Genomic DNA, 23,751 nt, shown 5'->3' on the forward strand with positions numbered 1-23,751 from the left:
CATGAGTGCATGGACCTCCTATCTCATATAGAGCAAGTGAACCGCAAACCTGGTTTCAAAAAACAAATAAAGCAACACCTCACGGGGCGACGCCCCTCCCCCATGTGACCTACTGGTTGTGTGTATGTACTGACATGTGACCTACTGGTTGTGTGTATGTACTGACATGTGACCTACTGGTTGTGTGTATGTACTGACATGTGACCTACTGGTTGTGTGTATGTACTGACATGTGACCTACTTGTTGTGTGTATGTACTGACATGTGACCTACTGGTTGTGTGTATGTACTGACATGTGTAACTGACAGATGAACACACACACTACATGTTAATGTTTTAAATATATGTCAATTGTAAATTCTTGTCTTTTCGTTGTGTGTCGGACCCCATATAAGAATAGCTGTCGCCATCGGCATCGGCTAATGGAGATCCTAATAAATCTAATCTAATAGAACACACAGAATATGTATAGATGCATGTAATTACTGCAACAACAACAACCAACAAAGACGTTCAAATCAAATGTGTATATGTCACATGCTTCGTAAACAACAGGTGTAGACTAACAGTGAAACAGTCCTCTGAATGCACTGAACAGTCCATTAGAGCCTAAGCCACATGCCATCCCTGCTTGTCTAATGGATGAATGGCTGAGGACTCCCAGAATAAGAGTCCAACATCGAGCCTTGTCCCATTGAGAGACTGGGTGGCTAAGCCAACATAGTGCCTTGTCCCATTGAGAGACTGGGTGGCTAAGCCAACATAGTGCCTTGTCCCATTGAGAGACTGGGTGGCTAAGCCAACATAGAGCCTTGTCCCATTGAGAGACTGGGTGGCTAAGCCAACATAGTGCCTTGTCCCATTGAGAGACTGGGTGGCTAAGCCAACATAGTGCCTTGTCCCATTGAGAGACTGGGTGGCTAAGCCAACATAGAGCCTTGTCCCATTGAGAGACTGGGTGGCTAAGCCAACATAGTGCCTTGTCCCATTGAGAGACTGGGTGGCTAAGCCAACATAGTGCCTTGTCCCATTGAGAGACTGGGTAGCTAAGCCAACATAGAGCCTTGTCCCATTGAGAGACTGGGTGGCTAAGCCAACATAGTGCCTTGTCCCATTGAGAGACTGGGTGGCTAAGCCAACATAGAGCCTTGTCCCATTGAGAGACTGGGTGGCACTGCCCATAATGTCAAGAGGCCCAAATCAAAATCAAATCAAATGTATTTATATAGCCCTTCTTACATCAGCTGATATCTCAAAGTGCTGTACAGAAACCCAGCCTAAAACTCCAAACAGCAAGCAATGCAGGTGTAGAAGCACGGTGGCTAGGAAAAACTCCCTAGAAAGGTCAGAACCTAGGAAGAAACCTAGAGAGGAAACAGTCAAAACAAAAGGGGGCAATGTAGCAGCCCACTGAGGACAGAGCAGAGCAGCCTTCAGTAGGCCCAACACACACACACACACACGGGCGGACGGACGGACGTGTACACACAAACGGACGGACGTGTGCATACACACACACACACACACACACACACACACACACACACACACACACACACACACACACACACACACACACACACACAGACAGCACACACACACAGACAGCAAAGTGGACCCCTCTTTCAATTCTGAAACAGTGAGACCCACTGGCTTCATATGACCACATACTGTAGTCTAACCCTGGTGACACTGTGCTCCAGGGTGTTGACCATACATATACTGTAGTCTAACCCTGGTGACACTGTGCTCCAGGGTGTTGACCATACATATACTGTAGTCTAACCCTGGTGACACTGTGCTCCAGGGTGTTGACCTATACACATACTGTAGTCTAACCCTGGTGACACTGTGCTCCAGGGTGTTGACCTATACACATACTGTAGTCTAACCCTGGTGACACTGTGCTCCACCCTGGTGACACTGTGCTCCAGGGTGTTGACCATACATATACTGTAGTCTAACCCTGGTGACACTGTGCTCCAGGGTGTTGACCTATACACATACTGTAGTCTAACCCTGGTGACACTGTGCTCCAGGGTGTTGACCTATACATATACTGTAGTCTAACCCTGGTGACACTGCGCTCCAGGGTGTTGACCTATACATATACTGTAGTCTAACCCTGGTGACACTGTGCTCCAGGGTGTTGACCATACACATACTGTAGTCTAACCCTGGTGACACTGTGCTCCAGGGTGTTGACCATACATATACTGTAGTCTAACCCTGGTGACACTGTGCTCCAGGGTGTTGACCATACATATACTGTAGTCTAACCCTGGTGACACTGCGCTCCAGGGTGTTGACCATACATATACTGTAGTCTAACCCTGGTGACACTGTGCTCCAGGGTGTTGACCTATACACATACTGTAGTCTAACCCTGGTGACACTGTGCTCCAGGGTGTTGACCTATACACATACTGTAGTCTAACCCTGGTGACACTGTGCTCCAGGGTGTTGACCATACACATACTGTAGTCTAACCCTGGTGACACTGCGCTCCACCCTGGTGACACTGCGCTCCACCCTGGTGACACTGTGCTCCAGGGTGTTGACCATACATATACTGTAGTCTAACCCTGGTGACACTGTGCTCCAGGGTATTGACCTATACACATACTGTAGTCTAACCCTGGTGACACTGTGCTCCAGGGTGTTGACCTATACATATACTGTAGTCTAACCCTGGTGACACTGTGCTCCAGGGTGTTGACCATACATATACTGTAGTCTAACCCTGGTGACACTGTGCTCCAGGGTGTTGACCATACATATACTGTAGTCTAACCCTGGTGACACTGTGCTCCAGGGTGTTGACCATACATATACTGTAGTCTAACCCTGGTGACACTGCGCTCCAGGGTGTTGACCATACATATACTGTAGTCTAACCCTGGTGACACTGTGCTCCAGGGTGTTGACCTATACACATACTGTAGTCTAACCCTGGTGACACTGTGCTCCAGGGTGTTGACCATACATATACTGTAGTCTAACCCTGGTGACACTGTGCTCCAGGGTGTTGACCTATACACATACTGTAGTCTAACCCTGGTGACACTGTGCTCCAGGGTGTTGACCATACACATACTGTAGTCTAACCCTGGTGACACTGTGCTCCAGGGTGTTGACCATACATATACTGTAGTCTAACCCTGGTGACACTGTGCTCCAGGGTGTTGACCATACACATACTGTAGTCTAACCCTGGTGACACTGTGCTCCAGGGTGTTGACCATACATATACTGTAGTCTAACCCTGGTGACACTGCGCTCCAGGGTGTTGATTCCTGTTAACAACACTACTGATAATCCATAGAACAATGTTACATGTGAAAGGCGATGAACATGAATTGAAAATGCTGGGGTGCATGTGACACGCCTATGTGCCCTTTGTGACAGTCTTAGTGAACGGCACATACTCATACCTGGATGAGGTGTGAGGGCACGGTAACCACGGCAACAGAGAGCGATGACCTCAGCATGGCCCGGAGGCCGTAAAGGAAGGTGGTGAGGGCGTGGCCGTGGCTTGGGTTTTCACGGCAACACAGGTCGTCATCCCACAGGGCGGAGCCGAGGGAGTGCAGCCCGATCCGTAGGATGTTCCGTGACTTGGTCTGTGTGAGAGAGAGAGAGAGACAGAGACAGAGACAGAGACAGAGAGAGAGAGAGAGAGAGAGAGAGAGAGAGAGAGAGAGAGAGAGAGAGAGAGAGAGAGAGAGAGAGAGAGAGAGAGAGAGAGAGACAGACAGAGAGAGAGAGAGACAGAGAGAGAGAGACAGAGAGACAGAGAGAGAGAGACAGAGAGACAGAGAGAGAGAGACAGAGAGAGAGAGACAGAGAGACAGAGAGAGAGAGACAGAGAGAGAGAGAGAGAGAGAGAGAGAGAGAGAGCGGGGGGGGCGAGAGAGAAGAACACAGAGAGAGAAACAGAGAGAAAGAGAGAGAGAGAAAGATACTGAGACTCTTGATAAAAACAGTGCATGTAAGGAATTGTCATGGAGTTCCATGCCTCATATGTTGTTGAAATGACACATTATCATTGCATTTTTAGCTAAAATATTGGGCATGTGTCTATGACCGTAGAAAATACTTATTATATTTATGTTGGTAATTAAAACCCCTCACGTTGTGGTAGTAAACAAAACAGTGGAGAGTTTACAGACACTAGCAGCCCCACAGGACAGGAGAGTCTGCTCACCAGCACAGACCATCGGAACACAGCCGCCAAACGTGATTGGACACAACTGCCCAATCACAGGGGCCATCTGACAGGGGCACAATGGACCTGTCAGACAGGATTCCAATATGGCTGCCACCCAGAAATGCCGGCACATTCTTGGCACCAGAACGAGCCTTGCCGGCCAAGGGGGGCCATGGGGAGGGGTGGTGGACGGAGGGGTAGAGTGTTACCCTCAAAGTCTTGCCCACCCTCACAAAACACCCTAAGACTATAGAATAAAGTTTCTCCCTGCTTTGGTGTTTCCCTTTTTCTCAGTCTCTCGCTTTTCCTTATGTCCCAGCATGCTTTTCTCTATTCTCTCATCCCTCTTACCCTGCTTCTTTCTATGCCCTCTCCAATCTCTCTTTCTCTCCTCTCGTCCATTGATCTAGGGCCTTTTTCAGCATTGGTGCTATCTAAGATAAATAAACCTCATTGTTACTAGGAGTTTCCACTGTTGGCCTTGCACAATCCCAAGGGAGGGGTATCACTCTTCTGTCCTCTTCCCGCTCCCTCTCTCTCTTTCTCCTACACTTCCTGACCAACTTATTCAATCACTCAGTCATTCCTGTTGTCTTTCTCCTTTTCTATTCTCTCAAACGTTTATCCCTGACTCACTTCCTGTCTGCTTGTATGTGTGTCAGAGACATCCCACCACAGTTTATCAGACCCCTGGGCTCCAGTGGGAAGGGAACTGTAGTAACATGCCTGTTGCTGTGGCAACATCATGAAGAGAGGCCAACGTTTCCTCCTATAGAGAGAAGGTGTTTAGTACTCCTATAGAGAGAAGGTGTTTAGTACTCCTATAGAGAGAAGGTGTTTAGTACTCCTATAGGGAGAAAGTGTTTAGTACTCCTATAGAGAGAAGGTGTTTAGTACTCCTATAGAGAGAAAGTGTTTAGTACTCCTATAGAGAGAAGGTGTTTAGTACTCCTATAGAGAGAAAGTGTTTAGTACTCCTATAGAGAGAAGGTGTTTAGTACTCCTATAGAGAGAAGGTGTTTAGTACTCCTATAGGGAGAAGGTGTTTAGTACTCCTATAGAGAGAAGGTGTTTAGTACTCCTATAGAGAGAAGGTGTTTAGTACTCCTATAGAGAGAAGGTGTTTAGTACTCCTATAGAGAGAAAGTGTTTAGTACTCCTATAGAGAGAAGGTGTTTAGTACTCCTATAGAGAGAAGGTGTTTAGTACTCCTATAGAGAGAAGCTGTTTAGTACTCCTATAGAGAGAAGGTGTTTAGTACTCCTATAGAGAGAAGGTGTTTAGTACTCCTATAGAGAGAAGGTGTTTAGTACTCCTATAGAGAGAAGGTGTTTAGTACTCCTATAGAGAGAAGGTGTTTAGTACTCCTATAGAGAGAAGGTGTTTAGTACTCCTATAGAGAGAAGGTGTTTAGTACTCCTATAGAGAGAAGGTGTTTAGTACTCCTATAGAGAGAAGGTGTTTAGTACTCCTATAGAGAGAAAGTGTTTAGTACTCCTATAGAGAGAAGGTGTTTAGTACTCCTATAGAGAGAAGGTGTTTAGTACTCCTATAGAGAGAAAGTGTTTAGTACTCCTATAGAGAGAAGGTGTTTAGTACTCCTATAGAGAGAAAGTGTTTAGTACTCCTATAGAGAGAAGGTGTTTAGTACTCCTATAGAGAGAAGGTGTTTAGTACTCCTATAGAGAGAAGGTGTTTAGTACTCCTATAGAGAGAAGGTGTTTAGTACTCCTATAGAGAGAAAGTGTTTAGTACTCCTATAGAGAGAAGGTGTTTAGTACTCCTATAGAGAGAAGGTGTTTAGTACTCCTATAGAGAGAAAGTGTTTAGTACTCCTATAGAGAGAAAGTGTTTAGTACTCCTATAGAGAGGTGTTTAGTACTCCTATAGAGAGGTGTTTAGTACTCCTATAGAGAGAAGGTGTTTAGTACTCCTATAGAGAGAAAGTGTTTAGTACTCCTATAGAGAGAAAGTGTTTAGTACTCCTATAGAGAGAAGGTGTTTAGTACTCCTATAGAGAGAAAGTGTTTAGTACTCCTATAGAGAGAAGGTGTTTAGTACTCCTATAGAGAGAAAGTGTTTAGTACTCCTATAGAGAGAAAGTGTTTAGTACTCCTATAGAGAGAAGGTGTTTAGTACTCCTATAGGGAGAAGGTGTTTAGTACTCCTATAGAGAGAAGGTGTTTAGTACTCCTATAGAGAGAAGCTGTTTAGTACTCCTATAGAGAGAAGGTGTTTAGTACTCCTATAGAGAGAAAGTGTTTAGTACTCCTATAGAGAGAAAGTGTTTAGTACTCCTATAGAGAGAAGGTGTTTAGTACTCCTATAGGGAGAAAGTGTTTAGTACTCCTATAGAGAGAAAGTGTTTAGTACTCCTATAGAGAGAAGGTGTTTAGTACTCCTATAGAGAGAAAGTGTTTAGTACTCCTATAGAGAGAAGGTGTTTAGTACTCCTATAGGGAGAAGGTGTTTAGTACTCCTATAGAGAGAAGGTGTTTAGTACTCCTATAGAGAGAAGGTGTTTAGTACTCCTATAGAGAGAAGGTGTTTAGTACTCCTATAGGGAGAAGCTGTTTAGTACTCCTATAGAGAGAAGGTGTTTAGTACTCCTATAGAGAGAAGGTGTTTAGTACTCCTATAGGGAGAAGGTGTTTAGTACTCCTATAGAGAGAAGGTGTTTAGTACTCCTATAGAGAGAAGCTGTTTAGTACTCCTATAGAGAGAAGGTGTTTAGTACTCCTATAGAGAGAAAGTGTTTAGTACTCCTATAGAGAGAAGGTGTTTAGTACTCCTATAGAGAGAAGGTGTTTAGTACTCCTATAGAGAGAAGGTGTTTAGTACTCCTATAGGGAGAAGGTGTTTAGTACTCCTATAGAGAGAAGCTGTTTAGTACTCCTATAGAGAGAAGGTGTTTAGTACTCCTATAGAGAGAAGGTGTTTAGTACTCCTATAGAGAGAAGGTGTTTAGTACTCCTATAGAGAGAAGCTGTTTAGTACTCCTATAGAGAGTCGGGGAACAGTGCCAAAACACAGCCCAAACCCACCAACCAGAGCCCCACCATACAGCCAAACCGTACTGCCCCAGAACAAAAGACACCTGACAGTCAAGCCGGAAAACACCAAATTATAGCAAAGAAGGAGTAACATATAGGGCCCAAAGAGACTGCATTATGAAGTGATAATATTATGCCTGGTTTCTGTAGCCAACATCCAAGACAAACAGTATGAGCAGGGGTGGAAACACACACACACACATTCTTCCCTATACTGGAAATTCTTGTGATGGTGCCCATGTCCATCTGGGCCTGTCTGCATTCCTCTGCTCTGCCAAAAGCGCTTTGATGATGTCAGAGCTTAATTAATGAATGATTGACAGCGCTGGGTCAGGGGTGTAATCTTGTGTGTGAGTGACAGGGGGAGAGGGGGGAGGAGGCTCCAGGTGAGGAGCAGAGGGGTCACAGAATCTAAGTGACCCGCCCCCCCCCCCACCCTCCACACACCTCAGTGGAAAAACTAAAATAGAAACACAGAGAGAGACAGATGGCATTTCTGACATTCTGAAGAGGATTGATAATCATTAAAACAAAGATATGTTTCAAAGATGGCACACACACACACACACACTCACACACACACACACACACACACACAGCTGTCTGCTCTGCTGAAAGCATCACATAACACTGATGAAGTCATTCTAGTCAGGTGAGAGGAATTAACATGGTAACTTGAAGAGGGGTGTTGGGAAGGGCAATTATTTGATATGGATGAGAGTATAGCTAACAGCAGAGAGGAGCAGGTTAGAGTATAGCTAACAGTAGAGAGGAGCAGGTTAGAGTAGAGCTAACAGCAGAGAGGAGCAGGTTAGAGTATAGCTAACAGCAGAGAGGAGCAGGTTAGAGTATAGCTAACAGTAGAGAGGAGCAGGTTAGAGTAGAGCTAACAGCAGAGAGGAGCAGGTTAGAGTATAGCTAACAGCAGAGAGGAGCAGGTTAGAGAAGAGCTAACAGCAGAGAGGAGCAGGTTAGAGTAGAGCTAACAGCAGAGAGGAGCAGGTTAGAGAAGAGCTAACAGCAGAGAGGAGCAGGTTAGAGTAGAGCTAACAGTAGAGATGAGCAGGTTAGAGTAGAGCTAACAGCAGAGAGGAGCAGGTTAGAGTATAGCTAACAGCAGAGAGGAGCAGGTTAGAGAAGAGCTAACAGCAGAGAGGAGCAGGTTAGAGTATAGCTAACAGTAGAGAGGAGCAGGTTAGAGTATAGCTAACAGTAGAGAGGAGCAGGTTATAGTATAGCTAACAGTAGAGAGGAGCAGGTTATAGTATAGCTAACAGCAGAGAGGAGCAGGTTAGAGTAGAGCTAACAGCAGAGAGGAGCAGGTTAGAGTAGAGCTAACAGCAGAGAGGAGCAGGTTAGAGAAGAGCTAACAGCAGAGAGGAGCAGGTTAGAGAAGAGCTAACAGTAGAGAGGAGCAGGTTAGAGTATAGCTAACAGTAGAGAGGAGCAGGTTAGAGTATAGCTAACAGTAGAGAGGAGCAGGTTATAGTATAGCTAACAGTAGAGAGGAGCAGGTTATAGTATAGCTAACAGTAGAGAGGAGCAGGTTAGAGTATAGGTAACAGTAGAGAGGAGCAGGTTATAGTATAGCTAACAGTAGAGAGGAGCAGGTTATAGTATAGCTAACAGCAGAGAGGAGCAGGTTAGAGAATAGCTAACAGTAAAGAGGAGCAGGCTAGAGTATAGTTAACAGTAGAGAGGAGCAGGTTAGAGTATAGCTAACAGTAGAGAGGAGCAGGTTGGAGTATAGCAGGTTAGAGTATAGCTAACAGTAGAGAGGAGCAGGTTAGAGTATAGCTAACAGCAGAGAGGAGCAGGTTAGAGTATAGCTAACAGTAAAGAGGAGCAGGCTAGAGTATAGTTAACAGTAGAGAGGAGCAGGTTAGAGTATAGCTAACAGTAGAGAGGAGCAGGTTAGAGTATAGCTAACAGTAGAGAGGAGCAGGTTATAGTATAGCTAACAGCAGAAAGGAGCATGTTTAGAGTATAGCTAACAGCAGAGAGGAGCAGGTTAGAGTATAGCTAACAGCAGAGAGGAGCAGGTTAGAGTATAGCTAACAGTAGAGAGGAGCAGGTTAGAGTATAGCTAACAGCAGAGAGGAGCAGGTTAGAGTATAGCTAACAGTAGAGAGGAGCAGGTTAGAGTATAGCTAACAGTAGAGAGGAGCAGGTTAGAGTATAGCAAACAGTAGAGAGGAGCAGGTTAGAGTATAGCTAACAGTAGAGAGGAGCATGTTAGAGTAGAGCAGGTTAGAGTATAGCTAATAGTAGAGAGGAGCAGGTTATAGTATAGCTAACAGCAGAGAGGAGCAGGTTAGAGTATAGCTAACAGCAGAGAGGAGCAGGTTAGAGTATAGTTAACAGTAGAGAGGAGCAGGTTAGAGTAGAGCTAACAGTAGAGAGGAGCAGGTTAGAGTATAGCTAACAGTAGAGAGGAGCAGGTTAGAGTATAGCTAACAGTAGAGAGGAGCAGGTTAGAGTATAGCTAACAGTAGAGAGGAGCAGGTTAGAGTATAGCTAACAGTAGAGAGGAGCAGGTTAGAGTATAGCTAACAGTAGAGAGGAGCAGGTTAGAGTATAGCTAACAGTAGAGAGGAGCAGGTTAGAGTATAGCTAACAGTAGAGAGGAGCAGGTTAGAGTATAGCTAACAGCAGAGAGGAGCAGGTTAGAGTATAGCTAACAGCAGAGAGGAGCAGGTTAGAGTATAGCTAACAGCAGAGAGGAGCAGGTTAGGGTATAGCTAACAGCAGAGAGGAGCAGGTTAGAGTATAGCTAACAGTAGAGAGGAGCAGGTTATAGTATAGCTAACAGTAGAGAGGAGCAGGTTATAGTATAGCTAACAGTAGAGAGGAGCAAGTTATAGTATAGCTAACAGTAGAGAGGAGCAGGTTATAGTATAGCTAACAGTAGAGAGGAGCAGGTTATAGTATAGCTAACAGCAGAGAGGAGCAGGTTAGAGTATAGCTAACAGTAGAGAGGAGCAGGTTAGAGTAGAGCTAACAGCAGAGAGGAGCAGGTTAGAGTATAGCTAACAGTAGAGAGGAGCAGGTTATAGTATAGCTAACAGTAGAGAGGAGCAGGTTATAGTATAGCTAACAGCAGAGAGGAGCAGGTTAGAGTATAGCTAACAGTAGAGAGGAGCAGGTTAGAGTATAGCTAACAGTAGAGAGGAGCAGGTTAGAGTATAGCTAACAGTAGAGAGGAGCAGGTTAGAGTAGAGCTAACAGCAGAGAGGAGCAGGTTAGAGTATAGCTAACAGCAGAGAGGAGCAGGTTAGAGTATAGCTAACAGTAGAGAGGAGCAGGTTAGAGTATAGCTAACAGTAGAGAGGAGCAGGTTAGAGTATAGCTAACAGTAGAGAGGAGCAGGTTAGAGTAGAGCTAACAGCAGAGAGGAGCAGGTTAGAGTATAGCTAACAGCAGAGAGGAGCAGGTTAGAGTATAGCTAACAGTAGAGAGGAGCAGGTTAGAGTATAGCTAACAGCAGAGAGGAGCAGGTTAGAGTATAGCTAACAGTAAAGAGGAGCAGGCTAGAGTATAGTTAACAGTAGAGAGGAGCAGGTTAGAGTATAGCTAACAGTAGAGAGGAGCAGGTTGGAGTATAGCAGGTTAGAGTATAGCTAACAGTAGAGAGGAGCAGGTTAGAGTATAGCTAACAGCAGAGAGGAGCAGGTTAGAGTATAGCTAACAGTAAAGAGGAGCAGGCTAGAGTATAGTTAACAGTAGAGAGGAGCAGGTTAGAGTATAGCTAACAGTAGAGAGGAGCAGGTTAGAGTATAGCTAACAGTAGAGAGGAGCAGGTTAGAGTATAGCTAACAGTAGAGAGGAGCAGGTTAGAGTATAGCTAACAGTAGAGAGGAGCAGGTTAGAGTATAGCTAACAGTAGAGAGGAGCAGGTTAGAGTATAGCTAACAGTAGAGAGGAGCAGGTTAGAGTATAGCTAACAGTAGAGAGGAGCAGGTTAGAGTATAGCTAACAGTAGAGAGGAGCAGGTTAGAGTATAGCTAACAGTAGAGAGGAGCAGGTTAGAGTATAGCTAACAGTAGAGAGGAGCAGGTTAGAGTAGAGCAGGTTAGAGTATAGCTAATAGTAGAGAGGAGCAGGTTAGAGTATAGCTAACAGCAGAGAGGAGCAGGTTAGAGTATAGCTAACAGCAGAGAGGAGCAGGTTAGAGTATAGCTAACAGCAGAGAGGAGCAGGTTAGGGTATAGCTAACAGCAGAGAGGAGCAGGTTAGAGTATAGCTAACAGCAAAGAGGAGCAGGTTAGAGTATAGCTAACAGCAGAGAGGAGCAGGTTATAGTATAGCTAACAGTAGAGAGGAGCAGGTTAGAGAAGAGCTAACAGTAGAAAGGAGCAGGTTAGAGTATAGCTAACAGCAGAGAGGAGCAGGTTAGAGAAGAGCTAACAGTAGAGAGGAGCAGGTTAGAGTATAGCTAACAGTAGAGAGGAGCAGGTTAGAGTATAGCTAACAGTAGAGAGGAGCAGGTTAGAGTATAGCTAACAGTAGAGAGGAGCAGGTTAGAGTATAGCTAGCAGTAATGTGTGCCCGGGCGGACTGGTATATATGGTCATTGTAAGGGGCAGGAGGTCTTTGGGACCCCTATATGGGGAACTCTTTGGATAGAGGATAGCTGTAATATGGGTTGGGAGTATAGGGGTAGTGACAGGACTATGGACGTGTGAGAGTGAGCGTACCTACCTGGGGGACGGATCCATCAAAGCCTTCCCTGTGGATGACCTCCTGGAGATTGTTCAGCAGAGAGGAGTAGGTCTCTGGCATAGGGCTGGAGAGAGGGCGGAGAGGAGGGGTAAAGAGAGGGAAGAGGAAAGGAGAAAGAGGGATGGAGGAGGAGAGGAGAAAGAGGGAAGGAGGGAGTAGAACATGAGGTTATTGCAGGACAGGTATCAAGTCTCAACAGACGAAGTCAAATGCTCCTTATCCCCCATGACAGGGCTTTACAATGACCACTAGAGCAGATGAATATAATGGAGGAGCCTTATCAAGAGATTCAATTCATTTATTCAGGTAATCTAATTAAAACGTGGTGGCCTGTCAGCTCCCTGAGGGTCCGATTGGAGGTGTAATGACACACACAGACACACACACACACACTAGCTGAGAAAGGTTTTTTAATGGGTTGCTGGTTACGATTGGATGGGCACAGTGTTTGAATGGTTAATGAAGGGTAAGATGTGCACCATTGACAAGGGACACAAGTCACTCACAATAGATCTCTGCCTTTCCCTAATAACCACAAACCACCCTAACATAACCTCCTGCCAAGGCAACCATGTGCCAACATCATGGCCAGGGTAAAGTTTTACACAGAAATCCTTCCTTAAGATCAGCTGGCTGTAGTAACAACCACTGTCCATTGAGTCTTACAGTAGGTCGTTACGCTAGCCAGCAATTACAGGCTAACAGAACTAAAGAACATTCTTACCCACAGGGGAACAGACAGACACACACCAGCCAGACAGCAGGCACATATACATATGCCTAAACAAACACCAGGCACAGTACACACTTCCTCATATAGCTACACATAGAACAAACATATTGCCTCTGATTGTTCATCATTAACAAAAACAATGGCGCCTTCTGACCCTGCAGGGGTTCATAGCAGAACCATTCCACCAGCTTTCCTTCCCTCCTCCTGGAGTCAGAGGCAGCCCCGGGCTGGCTTCCTCCACTTGGTGGCCATTGTGTTTGAGGGCATTGTGCTTCGTCCGCCCCCACTGGGCACCCTCCATTCAGGTGGTGCTGAGGGCTAGGTGCTTAGCCACGGGGGCTAGCGCATGTGCTAATTAGTATCATACTCAGGGAGGCCACATTAGCTCAATGCTACATCCCTCGTCCTCCACTCTAAGGAGAAAGGAGAGAGAGGGGAGGCTTGGTCTTCAACAACAGGGGCTGTATCACCTAGAGAGCAATTTGTGCCAATTATGCCAGCGAGTGAAACGGAGCAATTTAACAGCTAGGGTAGCAACATGGGGTGGTGGCCACGTGCAAGAGGGGAGGCTAGGGAGTGAGAATGTGTGTATGTCTGTTTGTCTGTCTGTGTGTGTATGTCTGTCTGTGTGTTTATGTGAGCAGTGCAGGTATAGCCTATAGTCCTGCTGACCAGCTGTCATGTTGTCTGGCAGATCAGTGTTCTATTCAGAGAACCTGATGGGCAGTGCCACTATGATGGCAATGCCACTGTCAGACTTAATTACTAACCCACAGAACGACAGGAGAAGGATGGATTCTGTCTAACAACGTAAAGGACAAAATAAAAAAGATTTCCTATGACAATGATTTACTCAACACTGCTCAGTGATAGTGAATATGAGTCAACTGAAATTGGCCAGACACACTCACTCGCGTTTGCATGGTCCAGAGTTAAAGGGTGTCTGTTTGCAGACATGAAAGCAGAGGGGTTCTATAAAACCTCATCTCCGCTCCAGATTGGCCTGTTTGCCAATCGTGTCTGACTCGGTATCTGACTGTGTGTGTGTGTGTGTGTGTGTGTGTATATGCGCTTGTGTGTGTCTCACCGCTCTCTCTCATGTAAATAGTGTGCCTGACCTCTGAACCCTAAGCACACTCAACGATGAACAAAACAAACTCACAGCAAACGGTCCCTCTACATTCACCACTGCTGAATGTCTCATCTCAGCCAACTAGCCTTCCTACCTAGAGACTGACCCTGTTTTTATACAGGCTTAACCAGCTGGTTATAAACATCAGAAACTGACCATAATAGACCATCCTGATCTGATGGGGGGGGGGTTTAGTTAGAGTAACTGTCTAAGCATTGCCCATCTACAATTACTCTTCACACTGTAGGTTAATCCCAACCTAATCCAAAAGCTTCTCTAAATTATGACAATAGTGTCTCTTAGATGCTTCCAAAACGTGATACGTGTACTACTAGATATGTGTCAATGTACGGTTGGCTCCTCAGGTTGTAGGGTGAGCTTCTCAGGTTTTGACTAAGTTCTCACAATATATTGTGTAAATAATACTGAGCACCATGAAGAGATAAGGGTGGGGTAGTGTTCAGGGGTTGCCGGGTTACCTCTGGCCGGAGGTGGTGGCGGTGGGTGATGTCACAGCGGTGGAGTGTTCTGGAAGGTAGAAGCCGTGGCACCTGGCCGCCTGGCAGATCTCAGGGTCCATTGTCTTGGAGACGTCGTAGTAGTGTCCGAACCTCGACGAGGACGCCAGGGCCGTCTGAGGGTCAACAGTTAGTGTTGAGAGAAAAGCCGTGTCCATTTGACACTGCTGTTGATCACATTGCAACTAGGGTAGATAATCCTACTTCGTAAGTGTGAAACGTCCTCACTTTCAACAAGTAGAGTATGATAACTTTAAATAAATGACCTGCTCATAGTTCATACAAGTGTTTCAAAATCCTGTTTGATCAAATTAAAACTTGCAGAGAAGTTAAACTACTACAACCAGCATGTTAATCATGTCTCCACATAACCGTCCACTTGTGGCTGTGAAAACAGCCGTGCCGGTCTGAGGGAGAGTAGAAGGATGTTTTCTCCTGGGTGAAAGGGAGAGTTCTATAGCCCTGCTCTCCCCAGTGAAAGCAACCAGGGGCCCCATTGTCAGACGGGCTCTTAAATCTACCACTAATCTGGATTAGGGCCCCCGGTGTGCCCCTCTCCTGACAGGATGGGCGAGTCAGGGGGGGGGGGGGGTCAGTGGCTCATCTTCTCTTCGTAAGCAGGGGGGAGAACCGCTTAGTGTTCCAGGCCGGCCCCGGCCACCTCACCTTTGATCTGATGTCTTCATTAGACAGGGCAACGCGGAGAGGGTTGGCAGGAGAGGTGTGTAGGGGGAATGGGGGTGGAGGGGGACTCAGGGAGTGAATTTGGGATGTAAATCCTCTGGCTGGGGCTTATTGACAGTTTGGTTTGTAAAGTCTGGTTTTGGGAGGCTGGGGAAGGGGGAGAGGTGAGGGAAAGACACAGAGATAAAGACGTTTCCAAAGAGAGACAGAGAAAGAGAGATCTCCAGGGACTTGCTGTGTGCTGTTAATCCACATAGCGATGTGGATTATAGCCTGGGCAGGGGAGAGAGGGGAGGAGAGGAGGATGGAGGGGGTCACCATTCCTTAGAGTGGAAGAAAGAGTGTATTGCCAGTGCCCCTGGTAAGGGGATAGACAGGGATTTAAGAGGGGACAGAGGGACAGATCTGGGTTATGAGGGTTAAGGCGGGTGGCGTGCCATTAGATAGGCTGCAGGTACCCTGGTTTCCCAGGCTAGGCAGGGTGTGTATGTGTGTGTCGACAGGCCCCACCTAGCAGCAGCTAAGTGTGAGTAATCTCCACCAGCTCTGAATGGAGAGGCTAGGAGTTTAGGAGCTGATGGATTTAGAGGTGAAGACAATCATCACCCCCATAGAACCAAGAGCTAGACCTGTGACCCCATGCCTTGACTGCCTACACACATACGCTTACCTGTACTTTTGGCAGGTGCTGGTAGCGCCAGGCGATCTTCATGGCGTCCTGACTCTCAGGGTCACATGACTTTGCCTGGTCCTCCACTGTTTTGGGGCTGGCGATGTCATCCAGGATGGGGGCGGGGAGTTCCTACAGATAATAACACAATTGCATTGTTTACACACTATTCTATTTTATTCAGTCTTCAGGTTGTATTGTGTGGAATTCAGCATGATGGCAAATAATATGAATCAACACATACATTTTGTGTTACTGTGTGAAACAAGAGTCCTTGTCATGTAGTAGACTAGGAAGCTAGTGTATATGAGGTGTCATGTTGTTTTCTCATTAACAGTGGCATGTCCCTCCAGACAGAGACACAGAGGTTAAATCAATTAGTAGACACTGACTAGACAGGTCTCGGAGCACATCTCTCAGAGAGCTGACTGAGTCTGTTACAAATGGGATGGAACCTGAGAGGAGGGGGACTGTCTAACACACACACACACACACCTGAGTAGACAGGTTTAATAAGCCTCGGAGAGGGGGGAATGGAGAGAGAGAGATGGAAAGAGATTGCGAAAGAGAACGAGAGATAGAGAAAGAAGGAGAGAGAATACAACCCATATTTATGTTTATTTATTTCCCATTTTTTTAACATAATGACATTTGAAATTCTTTATTATTTTGGAACTTGTGTGAGTGTAATGTTTACTGTTCATTTTGTCATTGTTTATTTCACTTTTGTTGATCCATTTCACCTGCTTTGGCAACGTAAACAATATGTTTACCATGCCGATAAAGACCTTAAGTTGAATTGAGACAGAGACAGAGAGAGAGCTAGATAGAGAGACTGACATGGAAAACACAGGACTGAGCAACCTGCCCTTCAGAGTTCAGACGCAGACAGTCCCCTCAGACACCTCCTCTAACACGCACTTCACTGTAACACACACACACACCAGCTTGACCTTCATTCATACACATCTCACGCACGTCAGACACATAGCTATGACGTAGGCTACACCAACAGTCTGGTCAAAACAACGTTGAGCCCAGAAGCATGGTGTAGGGTTGCAAAGCACCACCAATATGACCAGTTCAAACCAAAGCTTCTAAATCTAAATCGAATAGAATTGTATTCATCACATGCGCCGAATACAGCTGGTGTAGACTTAACATTGAAATGCATGCTTACGAGCCTTTCCCAACAATGCAGAGTTATTAAACAATAAAAAACATAACAGTAACAGGGATAAAATAAAATACACATGAATGGACCTACAGTGCATTCAGAAAGCATTCAAACCCCTCACCTTTTCCACATTTTGTTATGTTACAGCCTTACTATAAAATTCCATTTTAATAGTGAAGACATCGAAACTATGAAATAACACATATAGAATCGTGTGGAACCAAAAAGGCGTTAAACAAATCAAAATATATTTTATATTTGAGATTCTTCAAAAGTAGCCACCCTTTGCCTTGATGACAGCTTTGCACACTCTTGGCATTCTCTCAACAAGCTTCACCAGAAAAGTTTTCCAAAAGTCTTGAAGGAGTTCCCACATATGCTGAGAACCTTTTGGCTGATTGTCCTTCACTCCGTGGTCCAACTCATCCCTAACCATCTCAATTGGGTTGAGGTCGGGTGATTGTGGTGGCCAGGTCATCTGATGCAGCACTCCATCAATCTCCTTCTTGGTAAAATAGCCTGTACACAGCCTGGAGGTGTGTTGGGTCATTGTCCTGTTGAAAAACAAATGATAGTCCCAATAAGCCCAAACCAGATGGGATGGTGTATCGTTGCAGAATGCTGTGGTAGCCATGCTGGTTAAGTGTGACATGAATTCTAAATAAAATCACAGAGTGTCACCAGCAAAGCACTTCCACACCATCACACCTCCTCCTCCATGCTTCACGGTGGGAACCACACAGGCAGAGATCATCCATTCACCTACTTTGCGTCTCACAAAGACACAGCAGTTGGAACCAAAAATGTCAAGTTTAGACTCATCAGACCAACAGACCGATTTCCACCGGTCTAATGTCCATTGCTCATGTTTCTTGGCCCGAGCAAGTCTCTTCTTATTATTGGTGTCCTTTAGTAGTGGTTTCTTTGCAGCAACTCGACAATTACAATTTTTTTTCCCCTTTTACCTCCCTTATATCACCTCATTTGCTCACATCGTATATAGACTTGTTTATACTGTATTATTGACTGTATGTTTGTTTTACTCCATGTGTAACTCTGTGTCGTTGTATGTGTCGAACTGCTTTTCTTTATCTTGGCCAGGTTGCAATTGTAAATGAGAACTTGTTCTCAACTTGCCTACCTGGTTAAATAAAGGTGTTCTCAACTGGCCTACCTGGTTAAATAAAGGTGTTCTCAACTGGCCTACCTGGTTAAATAAAGGTGTTCTCAACTTGCCTACCTGGTTAAATAAAGGTGTTCTCAACTTGCCTACCTGGTTAAATAAAGGTGTTCTCAACTTGCCTACCTGGTTAAATAAAGGTGTTCTCAACTTGCCTACCTGGTTAAATAAAGGTGTTCTCAACTTGCCTACCTGGTTAAATAAAGGTGTTCTCAACTAGCCTACCTGGTTAAATAAAGGTGTTCTCAACTTGCCTACCTGGTTAAATAAAGGTGTTCTCAACTTGCCTACCTGGTTAAATAAAGGTGTTCTCAACTTGCCTACCTGGTTAAATAAAGGTGTTCTCAACTTGCCTACCTGGTTAAATAAAGGTGTTCTCAACTTGCCTACCTGGTTAAATAAAGGTGTTCTCAACTTGCCTACCTGGTTAAATAAAGGTGTTCTCAACTAGCCTACCTGGTTAAATAAAGGTGTTCTCAACTTGCCTACCTGGTTAAATAAAGGTGTTCTCAACTTGCCTACCTGGTTAAATAAAGGTGTTCTCAACTTGCCTACCTGGTTAAATAAAGGTGTTCTCAACTTGCCTACCTGGTTAAATAAAGGTGTTCTCAACTAGCCTACCTGGTTAAATAAAGGTGTTCTCAACTAGCCTACCTGGTTAAATAAAGGTGTTCTCAACTTGCCTACCTGGTTAAATAAAGGTGTTCTCAACTTGCCTACCTGGTTAAATAAAGGTGAAATAAAAAAATAAAAAAATGAAGGCCTGATTCACACAATCTCCTCTGAACAGTTGAGATGTGACATGAACTCTGAAACATGGTAACTCTAATGAACTTATCCTCTGCAGCAGAGGTAACTCTGGGTCTTCCTTTCCTATGGCAGTCCTCATGAGAGCCAGTTTCATCATAGCACTTGATGTTTTTTGCGACTGCACTTGAAGAAACTTTTAAAGTTCTTGAAATTCTCCGGATTGACTGACCTTTGTGTCAAAGCAATGGACTGTCTTTTCTCTTTGCTTATTTGAGCTGTTCTTGCCATAATACAGACTTGGTATTTTACTAAATATGTCCATCTTCTGTATACCACCCCTACCTTTTCACAAACGCATTAAGGAAAGAAAGAAATTCCATAAATGAACTTAAGTCACACCTGTTAATTGAAATGTATTCCAGGTGACTACCTCATGAAGCTGGTTGAGAGAATGCCAAGAGTGTGCATAGCTGTCATCAAGGCAAAGGGGGGCTACTTGAAGAATATCAATATTATAAAATACCGTTGGTGATCAGGCTTACCACCGTCGTGTTGTCAGAAAACATGATGGTGTTGGAGTCGTGTGCACCACGCAGCCATGTGTGTACAGGGAGTACAGGAGGGGACTAAGCACACACCCCTGAGGGGCCTCCGTGTTGAGGTTTAGTGTCGGTTAAATAGGATTCCACATTCATCCTTGGCCTTTTGCATGTTTGATGTCTCGCAGGTCGTAGCAGGATTTCTTGTATGGGTCCATGTCCGTGCCCTGTTCATTGTAAGCGGTGGCTCTAGCCTTTAGTCCAGCATGGATATTGCCTGTAATCCATGGTTTTTGTTTGGGATATGTTCTTATAGTCACTGTGGGGACAATCGTCTATTCGTCTATTCGTCTATTCGTCTATCCACTTATTAATGAATTCCATGACTGTTGTGGTAAACTCCTCAATGTTATCCGATGAATCCCACAACACATCCCAGTCTGTACCGCAACACATCCCAGTCTGTACAACAACACATCCCAGTCTGTACAACAACACATCCCAGTCTGTACAGCAACACATTCCAGTCTGTACTAGCAAAACAGTCTTGTAGCCTCGCATCTGCTTCGTCCGACCATTTCCACATTGAGCGCGTCACTGGTACTTCCTGTTTGATCTTTTGTTTGTAAACAGGAAGCAGGAGAATGGAGTCATGGTTAGATCTGCTGAACGAATGCATTTCTGTTGGTAGAATAAAAGTGGTCTAGAGTTTTATCACCCCTAGCGGTGCAGGAGACTTGTTGGTAGAAGTGAGGTTAAGTCTCACTGCCTTAAAGTCTCACCCACCAGGAACGCTGCCTCTGGATGAGCGGTTTCTTGTTTGTTTATGGCCCCATACAGTTTGTCGAGTACCAGAGTGGTGTTGGCCTGTGGAGGAATGTAGACAGCCGTGATAATTACAGATGAGAACTCTCTTGGTAGATAAGAGTCTGCAGCTTACCATTAGGTATTCGATATCAGGTGAGCAAAAGCTCCAGATGTCCTTCACACTTGAAGCAGCACACCAGTTGTTATTTAGGAAAAAACACACTGCCTCCTCTTGTTCTCCCCGAAGCCTCCTTCCGATCCTGCCGCTGCATGGAGAATCCACCCAGTACTAGGTGCATAGCGTCATCATCCAGCCTCGTTTCAGTAGGACATAACATTGCAGCATCTCCCGCGTTTACACCTGTGGTGTTTTGTTAGCGCATGGAACAAAGGAATAGGGTCCAGTATGATCAGTAGAACAGCTGAGTCGGAGTTGAAGTCGTATTTGAAGTCGGAATCAAGGTTAGTAACTGTCGATCTGATGTCCAGAAGTACTTGGTGGTCATATGTGATAATAGTATTGTCTGTACAAACTGTCTGTACAAAAAAGTCGAGAAACACAATAAAAGTTACTATATAGCAAAGTTGGGTTGGAACTTCTCCATTGGCACCATCTTTCTAGGGTCGCAGTTCAATCAATCGCAGAGGAAAGAAACTGCCGTACAGTTCCTGGCTCTGCAATTTTCCTTTTCTGCAACTGATTGAATTGGGGACCAATATGATTTGATTATGCCAGACCAGAGGCCTCCCTCCTCTCTTACTCTCCTCCTCTAACCCTTTGATATGTAAAGAGGGGGTTAAGTTGTGACCCCGCCCACTATCAATCAGTATGGGAGTTCCCCTCCTCCTGTGTTGCCGAGTGGGAAACAGCTTTAGGAGCTCTGCTCCCCTTCAGAGTGATGTATCCGGAAACATCTCAACAATGCCGTCCCCCCCAACACACACCACCCTCGAAGTCTGTCCACCCAGTGGGACAGACTGACAGTACACACACACACCTGTAGGATGTCATTGGGGTGGTCCAGAGCAGACGCCACGTAGAGTTCATGTCCACACACCACCCCCTCTGCCAGGAAGTACTTGAACAGCATACGAGAGTAGCTGTCATATCGGTCCTCCTCTGAGAAACAACACACATAACGTAACGTTAGGTCCCACTGTCATAGTGTCCTCCTACCTACACAGAGAACAGCATCATTGACACAGATCCCTGCCACTTTAGTCTCAAAAAGGGAAGAAACAAATGACATTATAAACACATGTACACAGCATAGAGGTGATGAAGTTTAAATGTCTATCTACATTGACAGTAAAAGACGCTGTTCACATAAAGCCACAGTGTTTCCCAAGGTAACACCTTACACCTGGATGAGCCTAATCACAACACAACAGATGGGGATCTGTCACACTACCTGTCTGGAATGGATGTAATGACCAGTCACTCTTAGTGAGGGAGGTGGGGAGAATGGACACGACACAGGGACACAGGTGTCATCTCCTGAACCAGAGCTCCCAATCATATGAGACGACAGCCACACCTCTCACAGAAAGGGGTGAGCCACACATAATCTCCTCCACCATCTTGAAGAGGGGATAGGACATCCTGTGTGGAGGATTCACCAGAGTTCTCATGGAGGTATGAGCCCCCTGTCAGCTAAATGACAGAGATGTGGAACTCAACCATGCATTCAGAGTCGGGAGTGTTTCTTCATGCCAATGAAATGACCGTTGTGTGTTTATTTTGTTGATGTGTGAGTCAAGTCAACTCATTTCAATGGTAGACAATTTCTTGACACACAGCTCACTTTAATTCACTGTTGTTCTCTCAGGATTATGATGGTGATGATGGTCTTGTGTTTGTTGGTGTAATTCATATGAACACTATTCAATTCAGAAGTGAACGCTGGTTTAGGTGTGTAGAAAAAGGCATCAGGTGACATTTACATCCAAAAAGACATGCAGTCTAAATGTCAAACACAACACAACAGTGAGACACCAGGCCTAATTCTAGTGGAACTCCGAGAGCTGTGTTTGCAGCTTCAGGACAAAAGAGACTAACACTTGGAAGAGCTTGCATTCTGGTCTAATTTACGTCTGTATTGAAGTCCTGAGTGACAGTGAGGACTAGTGACTAGTGAGTGAGGGACACATTCTACCACAGATGGCTACCTCAGACCACAAAGCACCCACCACCCAACCACAACGTAGGCCCACTTCCTACTTCCTTATTCTACAACCCCACATACCACTGCTGCTTCTTGTCACAGCCACAAACCACCATTTTGTAAAGCAGTCTCTGGCCTCTGCACACAATGGCAGACAGTGGGCACACACACAAAGGACAGTGACAGTTAAAGGTGACAGCCATAAAGCTGACATCACATCCGACAGCTCGGGAATAACGCAGAGCCATCCAGGAACACCTGGGGAATGTACTCCCCCCCCCCCCCCCCCGACATTCCTGGCCTGTCTCCTCATTCCTCACCCATGATGGGACAGCTCCCGGGATGGCCCAGGAAATTCCCTGCCTCTTCAATTTGTCGTCGGTGGGGCTCCCTGTCCTCTTATTGATGGCTTTCTAGGTCAGCAGGACCTTTGTGGCTTTCAGCAGGGCCCACAAAGCCTCCCAGATGGGCCCTCTCCAGATGAGGCCCATTGTGCCCTGCCTTTCTATGGGAGCCCTTCCAAATAGAACCTGAGGGAGTCATTAGGCTGCTGAGGAGGAGGGGGTTGAGAAAAGAAGAGAGAGAGTGGGGAGTGACGGGGGGCGGGTTGGAGGGTTGAAGCAGTAGAGTCACCTCTTGGTGGGTTGTGACCACAGGACCCCACGACAGATCAGTCACTCTCTGAACAGTCAGAGGGGGAATTACTTTTTGTCTTAACAGGTTTTCCTTTTTTGGTGCTCTTTTTTTTGCTCATTTTGATGTGGGATCTTAAAGGGGAGTGACCTCTAGGATTTGGCTTTTAACATGGAGATGGAATGGCCCTGTCTCACGTATCTGAAGGGGGTGGAAATGGTGGAGTGGAGATGGTGGGGGAGGGGGGGGTGGAGATGGTTAGCCACGCTTCAGGATTGTTTTGATCACGTGCACTCTGATATGTTCCAGGTAGCCTGCGAAAATAATCTAGACGCATACACGGATACGGTGACTGAGTTCATAAGGAAGTTTATAGGAGATGGAGTACCCACTGTGACTATTCAAACCTACCCTAACCAGAAACCGTGGACAGATGGTAGCATTCGCGCGAAACTGAAAGCATGAACCACCGCATTTAACCAGAGCAAGGTGCCTGGTTATATGGCAGAATATAAACAGTGTAGTTATTCACTCCACAGGGAAATCAAACAAGCTAAACGTCAGTATAGAGATAAAGTGGAGTCGCAATTCAACGGCTCAGACATGAGACGTATGTGGCAGCGAATACAGACAATCACGGACTACAAAAGGAAAACCAGCCACATCGCCTATATCGACGTCTTGCTTCTGGACAGGCTAAACACATTATTTGCAAGCTTTGAGGATAACACAGTGCCACCGACGCGGCCCACTACCAAGGACTGTGGGCTCTCCTCC

General features: G+C 45.6%; 1 protein-coding gene across 1 annotated transcript in view; it reads right to left on the reverse strand.

The window, feature by feature from the left end:
* elp4 (elongator acetyltransferase complex subunit 4) overlaps positions 1–23,751 on the reverse strand; it is a 122,908-nt gene that overhangs the window by 93,582 nt on the left and 5,575 nt on the right. Inside the window, exons 3-7 of the mRNA XM_036981322.1 lie at positions 21,175–21,296; positions 15,724–15,855; positions 14,331–14,485; positions 11,966–12,050; positions 3,436–3,624 (exon numbers count right to left, since the gene is read on the reverse strand). Coding sequence (XP_036837217.1) covers positions 3,436–3,624; positions 11,966–12,050; positions 14,331–14,485; positions 15,724–15,855; positions 21,175–21,296 — 683 coding nt within the window. The remainder of the gene's footprint in view (positions 1–3,435; positions 3,625–11,965; positions 12,051–14,330; positions 14,486–15,723; positions 15,856–21,174; positions 21,297–23,751) is intronic.

Source organism: Oncorhynchus mykiss, chromosome 6 (genome assembly GCF_013265735.2).
Source record: "Oncorhynchus mykiss isolate Arlee chromosome 6, USDA_OmykA_1.1, whole genome shotgun sequence".
Classification (NCBI taxonomy): domain Eukaryota; kingdom Metazoa; phylum Chordata; class Actinopteri; order Salmoniformes; family Salmonidae; genus Oncorhynchus; species Oncorhynchus mykiss.